The 19,057-nt window shown below is 38.3% G+C and overlaps 1 protein-coding gene across 2 annotated transcripts in view; it reads right to left on the reverse strand.

Moving 5' to 3' along the window:
• The window catches only part of LOC150077331 (single-stranded DNA-binding protein, mitochondrial-like), a 142,063-nt gene that overhangs the window by 48,470 nt on the left and 74,536 nt on the right, over window positions 1-19,057 (reverse strand). For both annotated transcript variants that reach the window (XM_090386362.1, XM_090386363.1), the window contains exon 5: window positions 6,640-6,727. In XM_090386362.1, the coding sequence (XP_090242488.1) occupies window positions 6,640-6,727 (88 nt within the window). The remainder of the gene's footprint in view (window positions 1-6,639; window positions 6,728-19,057) is intronic.

The following is a 19,057-nucleotide window of genomic DNA, read 5'->3' on the forward strand; positions in this document are numbered from 1 at the left end:
GCATTTCTCCACTTCTTCAAACCTGTACTCCCGAACTTACTCCTGTTCTTTGCCGCCTCTTTTCACTTTCTTATTCCAAAGGCGTTTTTCCTTCTGCTTGGAAATTTGCTCACATCCAGCGAGTTCCTAAAAAGAGTGACAAATCCATCCTATCCAATTATCGTCCCATTGAAATTACTTCAACTCTTTCTAAAGTAATGGAGAAATCAATTAACCGCCAACTCTTAAACTATCTAGAAACCTTCCGTCTTATCAACGATCGCCAGTATGGATTCAGTCAGTGTTGATCCACTGGTGATATTCTGGCTTATGTTACCCATTTATGGACAAATTCAATGGAAAAGTTTGGTGAAACGCAAGTAGTTGCTCTTGACATCTTAAAGGCTTTCAATCATGTTTGACACAAAGGTTTTCCAACAAGCTTCCATCTTAAGGTTTGCCAACTGTTTTTTGTAATATTGGTTATCCAGTTGTCTCTCTGATCGCTCACTCAGCGTGATGGTCGATGGCCCTCTATCTTCTAACTTCTTCACTAATGCTGGTGTCCCCCAAAGTTCAGTTCTTTCCCCCAGTATTTTTCTCTTGCATATTAATGACCTTCTTTCCATTGACTGAAATCCTATCCATAGTTTTGCCAATGATAGCACATTGCATTCCACTTTCAATTTTGAGAAACCTTACCCTGTTCAATCATCTTCAACTTCTTGAATATCCGCTAACAATTCCTTAAATGCCGATCTCCAGGTAATTCTCCAGTATGGGCAAAGACACCTTAGCTGATTTCAATCCTTCTAAAACTCAGTCGTGTCTTATATCTCGCAAAAAGGATTCTTCTGCTCCTATGCTTACCTTTGCTGGCACTCCGATTTCTAGGCAAAATGATATATCTCTTTTGGGGATTACCCTGACTTCTAATCTCTCTTGGCACAAGCACATTACAATATTGCTTCCTCTGCATTTAAGAAACTTGGTTTTCTCTTTCGGCATTACTTTTCTTTCAAACAGCTGTTCACTCTGTACAAATCGCAAATCAGCCCTACCATGGAATATTGTTCCCACATCTGGGGGTGGTGCCCCCAAAACCTCTTTCAGGCTTCTAGATTCCAATCAGAAGAGGGAAGTTAGGAAAGTAAGAAAAGAAGTAAGAAAAGGAGTCAATGTGAATGGAGAGTACCTAAACCGTTTACGATTTGCAGATGGCATTGTGGTCATAAGCCACGATCCCAAAGAATTAGAGGAAAATCTTAATCAGTTATGCACAGTTAGTAAGCATTTTGGACTAAAGATGAATATGGCTAAAACAAAAGTAATGATGAACAAGTATGCCACAGAAAGGGAAATAATGATTGAAGGAGCAGTAATTGAAAAGGTGGAGTCATATACTTATCTGGGACAAGTTATTAGCTGTAATAATGATAAATGGCTGGAAGTCAAGAGAAGAATAAATTTTGGATGTATAGCATTCAGGAAATATAGTCACATACTGAAGAGCAATATCCCAGTTTGTCTAAAATGCAAAATAATGAACCAATGTATACTCCACACCATGACTTATGGAAGTGAAACTTGGGCACTCCACCAAAAGAATGGAAGAGAAGCCGAGAACTACACAGCGAAGAATGGAACGAATTATATTGGGAATCAGACTGTTAGATAGAAGAGAAACACATGGATTAGGCAGCAAACTCAAGTAAAGGACATTCTTATCAAAACTAAAGAACTAAAATTCGAGCTATGTGTTTTGGGCAAGACACACAGCTCGAAGACATGATGACAGATGGTACCCAAGAGGAGCTAGAAGAAAACCTGGAAGACAACGGCGGAGATGGATAGATGAAATTCATGAGTTTGTGGGTAGTAAATGGATGGCCATTGCACAAAACAGAAGGAACTGGAAAGTTGCTGGAGAGGCCTTCATCCTGCAGTGGATTGAAAATGGCTGATGATGATAATGATTAAATTAGATACATACAAAAGCTTTCAGCTAGTTTGTTAATCTTCATCAGTCAAAGTACTACCAGTCATGTATATGAACTGCATGATGTGATGGTTAATTGTTGGATGTTGAAGCCTGTGGCTGTGACGCATGTGAACGTTTTCAACGTTTGTCATTCATCAAAATGGTTGCTTCAATGATAGGGTGGACACGATATTCACTGCTCCTGTTGACTGAGGTATTAGAGCATGTGATGTTCGACGACTCCAACCAGGCACATTGCCAGTAGTGGCGAGACCTATCTACAATCATGACATTGCAGTGTGGGTCAATGGCCGAGTGTTCTATGTCCGCTAAGCGGATATCTCTTTCGTGTTCCGAAAAACGTTTACTGAGCCATCTTCCAGTTTCCCTAATGTAGCAGCAAGTGCAGTCACGGCAAGAGATGCATAGACTAGGCCACTTTGTAGTAAGGTGGGAACTGGTGTTTTCAATTTAGAGATGAGGAATCGTAATGGTACTGGTGGGATAGCCACTTGCGAGGTGTGGCAATCCCACCAGTACCATTGACAGGTGTGACCTACAGACACATGACCATGTAGCGACCAACAGGAACATCCATGGTAATGACTCAATCCCGAGTGCCTTTATACCATACTACCCAAATCTATCACAAAAGATTTCTAGGGTCCTAAAATCACATGGGATAAAATGCGTAGAACTCCCAGGCAGAAAGTTAAGATCCTTCATCTCTAAAGTGAAAACACTGGTTCCCACCTTACTACAAAGTGTTCTAGTCCACCGCATATCTTGCCGTGACTGCACTAGCTGCTACATTGGGGAAACTGGGAGACGGCTAAGAAAACGCCTTTCGGAACACGAAAGAGTCATCCGCTTAGAGGACATAGGACACTCAGCCATTAATGAACACTTCTGGTCAACCCACCACGATGTCATGATTGTAGGTAGGTCCCGCCACTACCAGCGACTTGCCTGGTTGGAGTCATTGAACATCACGTGCTCTAATACCTCAGTCAACAGAAGCAGTGGATGTCGTGTCCACCCTATCATTGAAGCAACCATTTTGATGAATGACAAATGTTGGCAACGTTCACATGTGTCAGAGCCACGGGCTTCAACATCCAACAATTAATCATCACATCACAGGCAGTACATGCCCTCATGTTCCACACTCTTAACTGTCAGTTTGACTGGTGAAGGTTATCAAACTAACCGAAAGTTTGTATGTATCTAATTTAATATACGTGTGTTCTCCAATTAATATTAAACTTGTCGTTATTTATTCTATCTCCATTTCGCTCTGTGTCCGTAATAATCCACAATAGTAATAAGGGTAACACTGATTAACGGAGCTCAGTATCGGGTGTTTTTTATACTGTGTCCCAACCCACGCACATGGCGTAGTTCACCTGCAGTTGCTTCAATTTGCATAACGACTTGCTGGTCATAATGTTTTGGCTCATCAGTGTATATTAACTTTCTCATAATAAGTTAATGCCTTAACTGTCTATTTATGTATTAAACAAATCTAGAAGATAATTAGAAGATTATCAATATTTTAAATGAGAACTGCAAAAATTGTGTGCATTCCACTTTTATTAATACTATCCACAGTATCAATAAGAGTACCAGACTAAAAATTTATCTTAATTAATTAATTAATACTGACATGTTCTGAACTTGTATGGATACTTCAAACCTGTTTAACTCAAAAGGGATATATTCTGGTGCTTTGAACTTCGAATTAGCCAAGGTTTACTGTTTACTCAGGTGTAATGTATTACACAGTAATGCATTATATCTGAGGCCTAGCAATAACAGTTTTGATGTCCCACATACATAACAGCATCTCTGAATTGCTTACGCCATATTAAAGCATATCATAGTAGGATCTATAAAAGGATATTTAATCATTCAGTAAGTTTAAATTTAATTAACTAGAATAACTTTAAAATTTGTGAGAAGAGAATACTCAGAATCTTGAAAGATAAACAAAATTTTGCTGTGTTGTTTAGATCTTATTAAAGCATATCACTTGCTCTCGATCTGAAACTAAATTACGTTTTGATACCATAAAAAATAAATTCCATAAATTAAAGTACTGCTGTAAAAACTTAATTTCACTGCAGCTTATAATTCTCTGTAATTGATTTTTTTTTTTTCTTTTTCCAAACGTTAAAATATCTTTTTTTTTTTTCTTTTTTCTACAGGATACTTTAAAAAAGATATGGCTAGAGGGGAAAATTACAAATTCTGGACTCCACTGTGAGATTCATGAATCCCCTCACCCATGCACTTTAAAATTCACACCAAGCCAACCATTAGAGATTCCTGGCTAATTGTGTTCTTACCCCCAAATGGTGGCTTGCGGTATAGAAATTTTGGTACTGGATGTGCCCACTCCAATCTTGAACAAGGACCAAACAACATAAACCTTTGCTTTGAAGATGTAAAAAAATCGCACTGTTGTATGTTTAATGACAGATGGACCAATGGGTTTTTTTTTTCCCCATCAAGGTAAAAACTATTCACAGATAAAATGAAATAAAATGATGTTTAAGTTCAAATTAAAATTTGAATTTAAACATCAATAATATCAAAGAGCTAGCTTGGGTGTATTTACAGTAATACCAAACTATTTAAATGAACAGAGAAATTTAACTTTGAAAATTTTACGAATGATCAAATATCAAATTTTACGAATGATCAAACATTACCAATACTATCCTTTAAAAGCATCGAATAATGCTAAATCATGCCACTTCTGGACTCAATTACAAAAAGCTGCTGAGAAATCAGAGGAACGCATGGAAAGCACACAAACTAGTTGTATGCAAAGAAGGAAAAAAAACAAAATTTTCTGAAAATTCTACATAATTATAAGTTGCTTCATCTGAAGCTATATCAATGCTCTTGCTTAGGTAGTAGTAGAGGCATGTGATGCAAAAAAGCAAGCTTATATAGCATCAGCCAAAAAAAAAAAAAAAAACATTTCACTTCACACATCCATTCCCTCCTTGAATTTTATTTAAGCTATTAACTTCCACAATGACAGATGGAAGTTTGTTCCGTCAATCAACTACCCGCTGGCTAAAGGCAAATTATGCCACCTCAGGTTCGTAATCTGAGCAAGAAGGAAAATCCCATCAGAATTGAGCCTGTTCAACCCATTCAAGGCCTTACACACCTCACCTGACGGGTGCCTAGTCTCCAGATGCTGCAATTTGCAGAACTTAGGAGGCTTTTCTTGGTAAGAGGACCCTTCATTCCGCTCACCATCTTGTTATCCTCTGTAACCCACTCAAGCAACTCTACATCCTTCCTAAAACGAGGCCTCTAGACCTGTATACAGTACTCAAGGCATGGCCTGACCATTGCCTTATACAAAGGGATAATCACATCCTTTTTCCTACTAGCAAAATTCCTGTATATCATTGACAACACGCCATAAACTGCTCTGGCAGCTTGTCTGCACTGCTCAGAAAACTTCATACCTGACTCCCAGGTCTTTTTCATTTTCTACCACCCTAAGTGTAGTACCACATAGTTGGTACGTTTCTCTGGGGACATTTATCATCTTGTGAAGCAACCATCCTGAAAAATGGTGATGTTATCATGCAACCAATCTTAGCACCACTCATCTTTAAGTGAGCAGGACAATCAAAACCTTCAAAGAAATATTGCAGTTTTCTCTGTCACTTTCATCACAATCTACTCATATGCAGTACTTTGCATTTGTCAATGTTAAACTTCAATTGCCACTTCTCAGCCCATCTGACCAACTTTTCTAGATTCTGTTGCAGTAGCACACTGCTATTACTGTCATTAACAACCCAACCAACTTTAGTATCATCTGCAAACTTGGATATTAAGCCTGATATACCTTCATCAATACCATTGATAAATTTACAAAACAACAGTGGCCCAACACTGAACCCTTGGGGGGGGGGGACTCCACTAATAACATTAGTTCACGAAGAGCAGCATCCATTGATTATCACTCACTCTCTCTCTCTCTCTCTCTCTCTCTCTCTCTCTCTCTCTCTCTCTCTCTCTCTCTCTCTCTCTCTCTCTCTCTCTCTCTCTCTCCAATCAACCACCCTTTTATCCATTGTAGCAACTTGCCCTCATTGATTCTCAACCACACAGGGCTTTTATACAGGATTCCTGTAAGAAAATAATACTCTTGCAGGAGTATTATTTTCCAATACTCACTTATCTTGCCCAACTGGCATGTTTAATGAGCAGATTAATCTGGTTCATTTTCCTTATATCACTTATATCAATGGTAATATTGTATACATGTTTTTCAGCACTCAGAAAATACACTGGACAAAGTTTCGCAGCAGGAAATTAAATAACTACTCTCTTCTTTGTATGTACATCTTGTGAAGCAGCCATCCTGAAAAATGATGTTATCATGCAACCAATCTTAGCACCACTCATCTTTAAGTGAGCAGGGCAATCAAAACCTTCAATGAAATATTGCAGTTTTCTATGTCACTTTCATCACAATGTACAATTAGGAGGTATTATTTTCATACGACATAAAAACAAATAATAATAACAAAAAAAAAAAAAAAAAAAACCGACTTCCAAGTCAGTTTTTTTGCATTCAATAATTTCATTTGATTAATGATTATTACTCAGATTAAACTGATTAAAGAACATTAAGCACTTACCCCTTTTTCAAATGCTGATATATAATGTTGCGTAAATATGGCTTAAATACACTAACACGGTGCCAATCAGTTTTTTGCTGAACTTCTCCTACATAGAGAGAATAAAAAACCAAATGCTCTTTTACACTTAATAATAATTTCAAAATAAACAATCAAAAAGCCAGAGTATGATAAATTAAAAATGACTGGATTGTGATAAGATTGTGATATACTGTTTTGCATGTAATCACGAAGTTAGAATTTAAATTGTTTCTACAAAAGAAATGAATGTTTTGTTTGCTAGTTTTTAACTGCTCCAATTAATTCCTCTTCCCCACTTATTAACAATATACAGTGGAATCTCATTAATACAAAGTTCAAGGGACCTAAATTTTCACATTTTGTAATAACGAGGTTTATAGTAACGAGGTCCCCGAAAAGTGTCAAATTTTTAACGTTTTTTTTTGGGTACTTACTGTATATCTAAGAATAATAATAATAATAATATCAAAAATGAATTAATAAAATAAAATAAAAACAAAAGCCTTGTCTAACAATACAGTAATAGGATAACATATTTTTTAAAGATTTTATTTTATTTGTAAGATAAACTAAGAGAAAAGCAATATTAATGGAAATGAAAATATTGTACAGTATATACTATATTTTGATATTACAAAATTTTAGTATCACAGTAAAAAGAATTACAATCTTAATATAAAAGGAGAAATACAAACCATTAACTTTTTAATAAATTAATCTAATTTAAAGAAAGAATCCAATGTTGTTTGCACAGTTTTTTTCCTATATGCATTTTTAACTACAGCACAGACATTATCAAATGCAATAGTTGTTTCTTTATCAACTTTACTGCAGGCAAACACATTCTCTATTATGTTCAATGCATTTTGGGCATCTTTTTTAGATGGCAGTGTGCGTGCTTCTTCACTTTCACTGGTAACAAAAACATCAGGTAAGGGTATCAAATCCACGCGTTACAAGTTGCAGCTCCGCTGAACGAGAAGTTTTTTAGCCATATTTAGCCGCTTTATTGACCAATTTTTACATCTAATTATTTTCTATAAGTAGCTTATAGATCTAGTCAGGATCATTAGTTTATTCTCAATTGAGACAGCGAGATTTGGAAGTTAATTAATACTTAAGTGTCCATAGATTTACCGTTCGGAACTTGCCGCCATTGTTATATCCCGAACAAGATAGCATTAGTATAGTATAGTATATAATATAATACTGTCGTTGATGACGTTGTAGAGCAGATATCATCTTTTAAGTGCACGAAAGGTGATATAGTTGTACACGTTAGCACTAATGATATTAAGAGTAGGAGACCGGCAGAATTATTTAACAAGTACAGGTCAGTGTTGAAAAAAAGCCGTGAATTAGGGTTGAATTTGAAAGTGTCTGCAATTCTGCCCAGACACGATAGAAGGGAGTATATACGATGAGAGCCTTGTTGATCAATTCAGCCCTAGAAAGATTGTGCAAGGCTCAAGGGGTAGAATTTTTTTCAGCCTGGTTTGTACTTGTTAACAGGAGAGACTGCTTCTAAAGGGATGGGATACACTTAAATAGAAAGGGTGCAAGAATATTTGCTGATGCTATCAAGGCAGTGTTAGGTGGGTCAGAAAACTGCTAGCTTGGGGGATACAAGGACTAATAGATTAACAGTAGCCACTGGCAGAGGTGAAAGTGATTCTTGCACTGCTTCTATTGGAATGAGCAGAAGCCTGAAAAAAAAGATGCAGGAAATTTCAGAGACTGCCGGGAGTCATTGCGATACAAGTAAACACATGGGTTGTGCTATGGTAGCTAAGAATATGAACAGGTACATGTATACTTGCATGTACACCAATTCTAGGAGTTTGGTAAATAAATTGGATGAATTTGAGGTATTGCTCAAAGCATCAAAAGGCAGATATTGTTGGGATATCAGAGACGTGGTGTCACACAGATATAAGGAATGCAGAACTGGAATTTGGGGAGTACAAATAGAAATATAGAAATAATAGAAAGAATAGACAGGATAGGAAGGGAGGAGGGGTTATGCTATTAGTTAAAAAACACAAAATCCAAGGAAGTGAAGCCAGTCGACATCGCTGGACAGTGCAGTGTCGAGTCAGTTTGGTGTGACATAAGCATTGGGAGATCAAAATTGAGAGTAGGAGTGTGCTATAGGCCTAATGACTCTGATGAGTATAATAAGAAACTGTACAGGGAAATAGAGTGGGCCAGTAAATCAGAGAGTCTTATAATGGGGGATTTTAATTTCCCAGATATTGACTGGAATTCGTGGGTTGGTCACTCACACACACTACCAAGGCTTTTGTGGATTTATTGGATGATTGTTTTCTACATCAGCATGTTCGGGAGGCAATTAGAGGGAGTAATATTCTTGATTTGATTATCAGTAGTGATTCTTCATGCATTAAGAATCTGCAGATAAATGAACCACTAAGTGGCAGTGATCACAGTGTGCTGAAGTGGGATTTACTCAAAGAGGTAACTACCATCAGGGGTAAAGGGAAGGGTTATTGCTTTCATAAAGGCGACTATAATGGTCTGAGACAGTATTTAAATTCTATACAGTGGGACCAACTGATGATGTTACCAACAGCAAATTCAAAATGGGAAGCATTCAAAGCACGTATCTTGGAAGCTACTAGGCTTTACATACCAACTAAGAAATATTGTTTAAGGTTTAGACCTAAATGGATGTCAGATGAACTAATGAGACATATAGCAGAGAAGAAAAATGCATGGGATACATATAAATTAACAAGTGACACAGAAGCCTATGATAGATATAAGTTAATCTGTACCCAAGCTAAAAGGAGGTTAGGCAGGTGAAGGCAGATTACGAGAAATCTTTGGAAAGGGATGCAAAGAAAAAGAGCAAAGAGTTCTTTACTTATGTAAACTCTAGAAGGAAGAGGATGAATCAGATTGGTCCACTTGATATTGATGGTTCAACTGTTGATGATCCTGCTCAGGTAGCTAACAAACTAAATGAATATTTTGCATCAAAATTCACACATGAGGAGTTATTCAGCGAGAGGAATGCCAGAGGTGTGTTCAACTCTGGCAGTAAGCTAGATAATCTTGTAATAACTGAGAGTAAAGTGGAGGAGAAATTGTTTAAGATAAACACAAGAAAGGCACCTGGAGTGGATGGGATCTATCCAGTTATATTAAAGGAGGCAGCAAAGGAAGTAAGCAAACCCTTAGCCATAATTATGAGAGCTTCCTTGTACTCAGGGGAGGTACCCATAAACTGGAGAAGTGCAAATGTGACCCCAATTCATAAAGGAGGATCAAAGACTGACACAAGTAATTATAGATCTGTGGGTTTAACTTCTGTTACAGGAAAATTAATGGAGGCACTGGTTAAAGAAGAACTGCAGGATCATCTAGACAAGACTTCAGTTATAGCTCAGACACAGCATGGTTTTGTTAAGGGGAAGTCTTGCCTGACCAATTTGATTGGATACTATGATGCAGTCACAAAAGAACTGGATGCAGGGAATAACTTTGATATTATATATTTGGATCTTAGAAAGGCTTTTGATACTGTTGCTCATGGAAGAATGCTGCACAAATTGGAGCAGTGTGGCATTGGAGGCAAATTGCTGCTATGGATAAAGGGGTGGTTGAGGGGGAGAAGACAGAGTGGTAATCAATGGACACTGCTCATCATGAACTAATGTTATTAGTGGAGCCTCTCAGGGTTCAGTGTTGGGTCCATTATTGTTTTCTGTATTTATAAATAATATTGATGATGGTATATCAAGCTTAATGTCCAAGTTTGCAGACGATACAAAGGTTGGCAGGGTTGTTAAGGACACTACTGACAGTATGCTGCTGCAACAGGATCTGGAAAGGTTGAGCAGACAGGCTGAGAGGTGGCAAATGAAGTTTAACATTGACAAATGTAAAGTACTATATATGGGAAACAGCAACCCCAGAGCAACGTATCAACTCTGTGGTACTACACTGACATTGACAGTGGTAGAGAATGAAAAGGATCTGGGGGTAATTGTGCAGGCAGATATGAAGTTCTCTGAGCACTGCAGACGGGCTGCAAGAGTAGCTCATGGTGTCTTGTCAATGATATACAGAAATTTTTCTAGCAGGGATAAGGAGGTGATTATTCCCTTGTATAAGGCAATGGTCAGGCCACACCTTGAGTACTGTATACAGGTCTGGAGGCCTCATTTCAAGAAGGATGTAGAGCTGCTGGAACGAGTACAGAGAAGGGCAACAAGATTAGTGAATGGAACAAAGGGTTGCTCTTACGAAGAAAGGCTTAAGTTTTGCAAATACAGTGTCTGGAGACTAGGCACCGGCGAGATGATCTGATAGAGGTGTATAAAGCCCTGAATGGTTTGAGCATGCTCAATGCTGATGGGATTCTTCCTCTTGCTCAGAATAATCACTTGAGAGGGCATAAATTCAAATTGAATAAAGACAGATGTATGATAGATGTTCGGAAATTTGCCTTTAGCCAGCGGGTAGTTGGTTGGTGAAACAGACTTCCATTCTTTGTTGTGAAAGTTGATAGCCTAAATAAAGTGAAGTGGAAGTTTTTTTTTTTTTTTTTTGGGTGATGCTGCATAAGCTTGCTTTCTTGCCTCATATGCCTCTACTAATGCTAATGTTTTGTTTGGTACCTAACAGTTCTTCTGGCATTGGCGTTGCAGTGGTAGCAACTTCATCATTCACCTTCACAAACTCTTCAAATTCGCCAACAAAATCTATATGCTCCTTCAAATTCCTCCCTTCCTCACTGTTTCTATCACATTCGTTGCTGGACCATGTTTTCCGATGATGTTCTCTCCAAAGCCACTCTTTCTGAAGCAGTTAATTATTACACTTGATGTAATACTTTCCGAAGCTATAACAAGATTACGGATAGAATCCAAGACATTCCAATTTGGCCGCAAATTGTTTCGCCGTATATTTGTCAACTTAAGTGTCTTGGCAGAATGTGCTGTACAACGGTCTAAGAATCATCAAAATGTTCCTTTTTTCTGAAGCCATTCTTCTGTCCAATTTTGATAACCAAGACTGAAAAATTTTGACCGTAAGCCCACCACTTCTATTGGCCTCATAATCACAGGGAAGTTGGTTAACTGCTTTAAAACATCTTGGCTTGGAAAACTTACCAATCACAAGTGGGTAGCTTTGTACATCTGAATTGCAGCATAACAGAACAGTGAGTCTTTGGTTACTTAATTTTCCACCATGACAAGACTCTCCTCGAACAGCAAATGTTTTGTTTGGGAGCAAATTATAAAATAAACCTGTCTCGTCGATTAAAAATATCCTTTGCCTCACATTTTTCAAGGATGGACCATACAGAACACAACCAGTCTGTAGCCTTTTCTTTGTTGACTAATCCATACTCACTGCAAACATTTCGTGAAACCACTTATTCCTGTCTTTAAATCTTTGGAGCCAGCCACTGCTGCATTTGAAGTCGCTAATACCATGTTGCTGAGCTAGATACTTTGCCTTTTCTTGCAAAATTGGACCTGATATTGGCAAATTAGATGTACACATTTCTTGGTACCACTCAAAAAGTTTTGTTTCAAGTTCTTCGTGTTTTGCACCATGAATCTGTTTCCTGTTTTTCATCGCTGCTCCAGTGTCACACACTTCAAGTCTTTTTCAGTTTTTCAGTATTGTAGATAAAGTAGGTAAAAGGATGTTGAATTCCTTTTCAATGTCTGTTTTCCTTCTTTCAATCCTATCAGCCTCTTGTATAATTTTTCGTTTAAATTCCAGGCTTAATTCTGTCCATCTACGTTTTGTCACCATAACACTGCTAGATAAGATTTAAGATAAACAAATTTTAAATTAATTTAAAGACACAAGTTCCAAAAAACACATCAGCTCAGATAAAATGGCACAAAAAATAGATTGCTGTATATGAGAGCAAAAGACACTTTGAACTGGGGCAACAATTGCAACTGACCTTATTCCAGTGGAGAGCAAGGGAGTGTATGTAAGCAACTTAGAAAAACTTTTTATTCTTTTGTTAATTTAACAACTCCTCCTTCAGAAAGATGTTTTTCAGAGTGCACTTGATGTTGTCGCTACCATAAACTGCTTTTGTTTACACAAAACTAATTTCTAACAAGTCAGTGCCATCCTTCAGGAAGTAGGGAGCCAGGTGGCCGGGGCAATAATCGGATCGCTCTGCCAAGATTGGTATTAAACATACAAAATGACAATATTTATTTCTCACGGGGTGAAAAAGAACTTTGTAATATATATTAACCGAATTTTGTAATAAACGAATATCCTTTTGCAGGGGAATGGTATGTGCTTCATATAAACGAGTACTTTGTATGAAGCTATCACAAATAGGAAGGTCTTGGATGAATAAAAATCTCTTTGAAAACAAAAAAATTGTATAGAAAATATGTATACTAACTTCACTGCACTGACATATGGAAGCCTATTAAAAGCATGATATATTACTGACAAAGTGCGACAAGGAAGCAAAATTATGCATTTTAGAAAAAAATTTACCAAATACAAACATTTTGACATAAGTTTTATTCATTTCATTTGCCTATCACACTAATAATTTATCTAATCCTATAAATTTATTCAAACTTCCTACTTTTCACAACACCAGGCAGAAATTTATTTAAATTACTCTTTGGTTGAAGGAGAGAAATTCTCTTATAATATTCTGCACTCATCCATTTTCAATTAAAATTTATAATCCCTTGTGTGCGTAATATAAAAATAAATAAAGATGCCATCAACATTTTACTCAACCCTTTTTAAAATCATAAATTCCACTAATTAGGTTTGCATGCAGATGCCATTACCATTTACATAGAAATTAAGTCTTTCTTGGTAAGTGCTTCTTCATTCCTCCTGGCAAAGCACCTGCGTATGACTGGCAGTGAGCTGGATGATTTTGTAATAACTGAGAGGAAAGTGGAGGAGAGATTGTTGAGGATAAACATAAAAAAGGCACCTGGGGTGGATGGGATCTATCCAGTTACATTAAAGGAGGCAGCAAAGGAAGTAAGCAAACCCTTAGCCATAATTATGAGAGCTTCCTTGGACTCAGGGGAGGTACCTATGGACTGGAGATGTGCAAATGTGACCCCAATTCACAAAGGAGGTTCAAAGGCTGACACAAGTAATTATAGACCTGTTAGTTTAACTTCTGTTCCAGGTAAATTAATGGAGGCACTGGTTAAAGAAGCACTGCAGGATCATCTAGACAAGAATTCAGTTATAGCTCAGACGCAGCATGGTTTTGTTAAGGGCAGGTCTTGCCTGACCAATTTGATTGGATACTATGATGTAGTCACAAAAGAACTGGATGCAGGGAATAACTTTGATATTATATATTTGGATCTTAGAAAGGCTTTTGATACTGTTGCACATGGAAGACTGCTGCACAAATTGGAGCAGTGTGGCATTGGAGGCAAATTGCTGCTATGGATAAGGGGATGGTTGAGTGGCAGAAGACAGAGAGTGGTAATCAATGGACACTGCTCAACGTGGACTAATGTTATTAGTGGAGTTCCTCAAGGTTCGGTGTTGGGTCCGTTGTTGTTTTCGGTGTTTATGAATGATATTGATGATGGGATATCAAGTTTAATGTCCAAGTTTGCAGATGATACAAAGGTTGGCAGGGTCGTTAAGGACAATACTGACGCTATGCTGCTGCAACAGGATCTGGAAAGGTTGAACAGATGGGCTGAGAGGTGGCAAATGAGGTTTAACATCGACAAATGTAAAGTGCTGCATATGGGAAACAGTAACCCCAGAGCAACGTATCAATTCTGCGGTACTACACTGACAGTGGTGGAGAATGAAAAGGACCTGGGGGTAATTGTGCAGGCAGATATGAAGTTCTCTGAGCAGTGCAGACGAGCTGCAAGAGTAGCTCATGGTGTCTTGTCAATGATATACAGGAATTTTTCTAGCAGGGATAAAGGAGGTGATTATTCCCTTCTATAAGGCAATGGTAAGGCCACATCTTGAGTACTGTATACAGGTCTGGAGGCCTCATTTCAAGAAGGATGTAGAGCTGCTGGATACAGAGAAGGGCAACAAGATTAGTAAATGGAACAAAGGGTTGCTCTTACGAAGAAAGGCTAAAGTTTTGCAAATTACAGAGTCTGGAGACTAGGCACCGGCGAGGTGATCTGATAGAGGTGTATAAGGCTTTGAATGGTTTGAGCATGCTCAATGCCAATGGGATTCTTCATCTTTCTCAGAATAATCACCTCAGAGGGCATAAATTCAAATTGAGGAAGGACGGATGTCGGATAGATGTGCGGAAATTTGCCTTTGGCCAGCGGGTGGTTGGTTGGTGGAACCGACTTCCATCACTTGTTGTTGAAGTTGATAGCCTAAACAAATTTAAAGCTCAACTGGACAGGTATTTCGAACGAACGGAGGGGTGAAATGGGAGTGAGTTTTTTTTTTTTTTTTTTTTTGGCTGATGCTGAATAAGCTTGCTTTCTTGCATCATATGCCTCTGCTAATGCTAAGTGCTTCTTCATTCCTCCTGGCAAAGCACCTGCGTATGACTGACAATATGAGTTGTCCTAGTAGCCTGACCAGAGAACTTTACATTAGATTGTATAACCCAGGACTTTTTCATTATTACCTACCACATTAGGCGTTACCCAAATGATATGTTATTCTGGGATTACTGCTACTCAAATGTAGTAGCTTGCATTTATCAGTGTCATACTTTAAATATCATTTTTCAATGCAAAATTTAAAAAAAACGATTTTAATAGACAAATTAAGGAGCGGAAACATCAGTTAAGGTAAAGAAAGCCAACATGAGAACCATGGCAAACGTTGGGAAACTTACTGGACAAACTTGTTTCCCATTGCTGCAGTTTCTCCCTGCATTCTCAGTAAACAGATGGTGTGCATTAGCATTAGAAGAGGCATATGATGCAAGAAAGCAAGCTTATGCAGCATCAGCCAAAAAAAAAAAAAAAACCCCTCCCATTCCATACCTCCATTCGTTCGTTCCAAATGCCCGTCCAGCACAGACTTCAAATTATTCAGGCTATTAGCTTCCACAACAAAAGATGGAAGCCTGTTCCACCAATCAATTACCCACTGGCTAAAGGCAAATTTCTGCTCATCTATTTTACAACTATCTTTCCTCAATTTGAAATTGTGACCCCTCAGGTTCTTAGTCTGAGCAAGAAGAAGAATCCCATCGGCATTCAGCTTGCTCAACCCATTCAAGGCCTTATACACCTCAATCAGATCACCTTGCAGGTGCGTACTCTGAAGGTGCTGCAATTTGCAGAACTTAAGCCTTTCTTGATAAGAGCACCCCTATATTCCTCTCACCAATCTTGTTGCCCTTCTCTGTACACGCTCAAGCAAATCTACATCCTTCCTAAAATGAGGCCTCCAGACCTGTATGCAGTACTCAAGGCGCAGCCTGACCATTGTCTTATACAGAGGGACAATCACCTCCTTCTCCCTGCTAGCAAAATTCCTATACAGGTGGTGCCTCGCAATTCGACGTACCGCTATTCAACAGTTGGATTTCGCGGGCCAGCGAAAACGCTACATGATATTGCACGATAGAATTCTTTGCTGGACTACGTAACTGCGTTTAATGTTACTAAATAGCACTAAATAGTGACGGCTGCTTCATACATTTTAACCAATAGTATTAAAGAGCGAGAGTAACATTTAACCAATGATAGATAAAGCGGGAATAGATCCCTCAATCGTTCAGCTACGTTAGCCGCCCTCAAAGATAGCTACAGGTATGCCGTCAGTTCTTCCTCAGTTATGAGACAACATTATCTCGTTAATAATCATAGCCTGAGTTCACGTTTGCTCTAGTTGTTTGTGCTAATTTATAATTCTGCATTTCTCATAAAGTAAAAAATTTTGTGCTTTGGCAGTTATTTATTTTTTGAGTGAAATTTGATAATGGGTCCAAAGAGAAGTGAACAGTGGAATAATTCAGGAAAGAAACACACTTGGTTGAGCATAGAAAAGAAGAAAGAAATTATAGAAAAAGTGCAGAAAGGTAGAACAATTACAGATGTAGCTCAAGAGTATGGCGTCCCTAGGTCAACCATGGCAACTTTTTGGCAACAAAGAGACAAGATTATAGGTGCTAAGGTGTTCGCTGGAGCAATGAAAATTTCTGACAGAAACAGATCTTTAATCAATGAAGAAATGGAAAAGCTGCTTCTTACCTGGATTAGAGAAAGACAGATGAAAGGAGATCCAGTAACTCAGGCAATGATCTGTGAGAAGGCTAGGTTAATTTTTGAAGAATTGCAGAAGAAAATTCCAGGACTTATCTCAGATCAAACTGATGAATTCAAGGCAAGTCGTGGGTGGTTTCACAGATTCAAAGGTAGAACAGGTATCCATAGTGTTCTCAGACATGGGGAAGCGGCTAGTGCAGATAAAAAGGCTGCAGAAGAGTTTGTGAAAAAATTTGAAGATTTAATCATGAAGGAAGGCTACTTGCTGCAGCAAATTTTTAACGGGGATGAAACTGGGTTATTTTGGAAGCGCTTACCAAATCGAACATACATCATGCAAGAAGAAGTGACGCTCCCAGGACATAAGCCTATGAAAGATAGGCTTACCTTGTTATTGGCAGCAAATGCAAGCGGAGACTTTAAAGTAAAGCCACTTCTCGTTTACCACTCTAAAAATCCTCGCTGCTTTGGGAAGAAAATCATCAAGTCCAAACTGCCAGTGATGTGGAGATCCAATGCAAAAGCCTGGGTAGACCAGAAAGTCTTCAAAGATTGGATTTTTGAGGAGTTTGCCTCGAGCGTAAAAAAATTCCTCATTGACAACAATTTACCTTTGAAAGCACTGCTGATTCTTGACAATGCTAGTGCCCACTCCCAAGACTTGAGAAACATTCTTGAAATTGACTTTGATTTCATCAAAGTCCAGTTTTTGCCTCCAAACACCACATCACTGATCCAACCCATGGATCAAGAAGTAATTGCCTGTTTTAAAAAACTTTACACCAAAGCTTTGTTTTCACAGCTTTTTGACATGACTCATTCTTCTGATAAGACACTGAAGGAGTTCTGGAAGACTGAGTTCAATATTATTCACACCATTTCCTTTATTAAAACTGCCTGGGAGGGAGTGACACAGAGGACCCTTCGTGTATCATGGAAGAAACTCGTTCCTTCCTTTTTTCGGGATGACAACAATGCAGTCCAAGCCACTGAAGAATCAGAAGCAACTGTGGCCATACGAGAAATCATTTCAACGGCGGAGAACCTCGGCATAAGAGAAGTTGATGAGGCTGATGTGGAAGAGCTTGTGGAGGATCACAATGACGAACCAACCGTGGAAGAACTCAAAACACTCTGCGAACAGGAAGCAAAAGAGAGAGAAAAGGAAATTTCACTTGAAGAAGACAGGGAAAAAGGGCCGATGCCAACAGCTGCCATTAAAGAAATGTTATTCCATTGGGAGAAGGTGCAGTCTGCTTGTTTAAAATGGCACCCCAACACTGCTGTTGTAACTAGAATGACAGACTTGTTTAACAACACTCCTATGCATCACTTTAAGGCTATCTTGAAAAAGAGGGAGAGACAGTCCACCCTTGATCAATTCCTCATCCCCATTCAAGCCAAGAGGAGAAGAGAAAGGGTAAATAAAACATCCTTCCAACATCTAAGGCTCAATGAAATGTATGTACTCATTATGAATTTTGTAATTTCATTTGTTATATGGTAGAATATAGTAAAGTCAATAATACTGTGTATTTCTCTCCGACAACGAATTAATCAATTTTCCATAAACTTATATGGAAAATATTGACCCGCAATTCGACTTTAATTCGGTGACGGATTATAGTTGAATTGCGAGGCACCACTGTATATCATTGACAAAACCCCATGACTTGCCTTGGCAGCCCGTCTACATTGCTCAGAAAACTTCATATCTGACTGCACAATTATTCCCAGGTCTTTTTCATTTTCCACTTCCCTGAGTGTAGTTCCACCCAGTTGTACGTTTCTCTTTGGTTATTGCTATATGCAGTACTTTGCATTTGTCAATGTTAAATGCCAGTTGCTACTTCTCAGCCCATTTTACCAACTTATCTAGATCCAGTTGGAGTAGCATACTGTCATTACTGCCGTTAACAACCCTGCCAACCTTTGTATCATCTGCAAACTTGGACATTAAACCTGATATACCTTCATCAATATTATTGATAAATATGCAAAACAACAATGGGCCTAACACCAAACCCTGGGGAACTCCACTAATAACATTTCTCCACAAGGAGCAGTGTCCATTGATTACAACTCTCAGTTGTCTCCCACTCAACCATCCCTTTATCCATTGTAGCAGCTACAATGATGCCATACTTCTCCGATTTGTACAGCAGTCTTCCATGTGC

This window comes from Mastigoproctus giganteus, chromosome 12 (assembly GCF_048544385.1).
Source record: "Mastigoproctus giganteus isolate SK-2022 chromosome 12, ASM4854438v1, whole genome shotgun sequence".
NCBI classification, from domain to species: Eukaryota; Metazoa; Arthropoda; class Arachnida; order Uropygi; family Thelyphonidae; genus Mastigoproctus; species Mastigoproctus giganteus.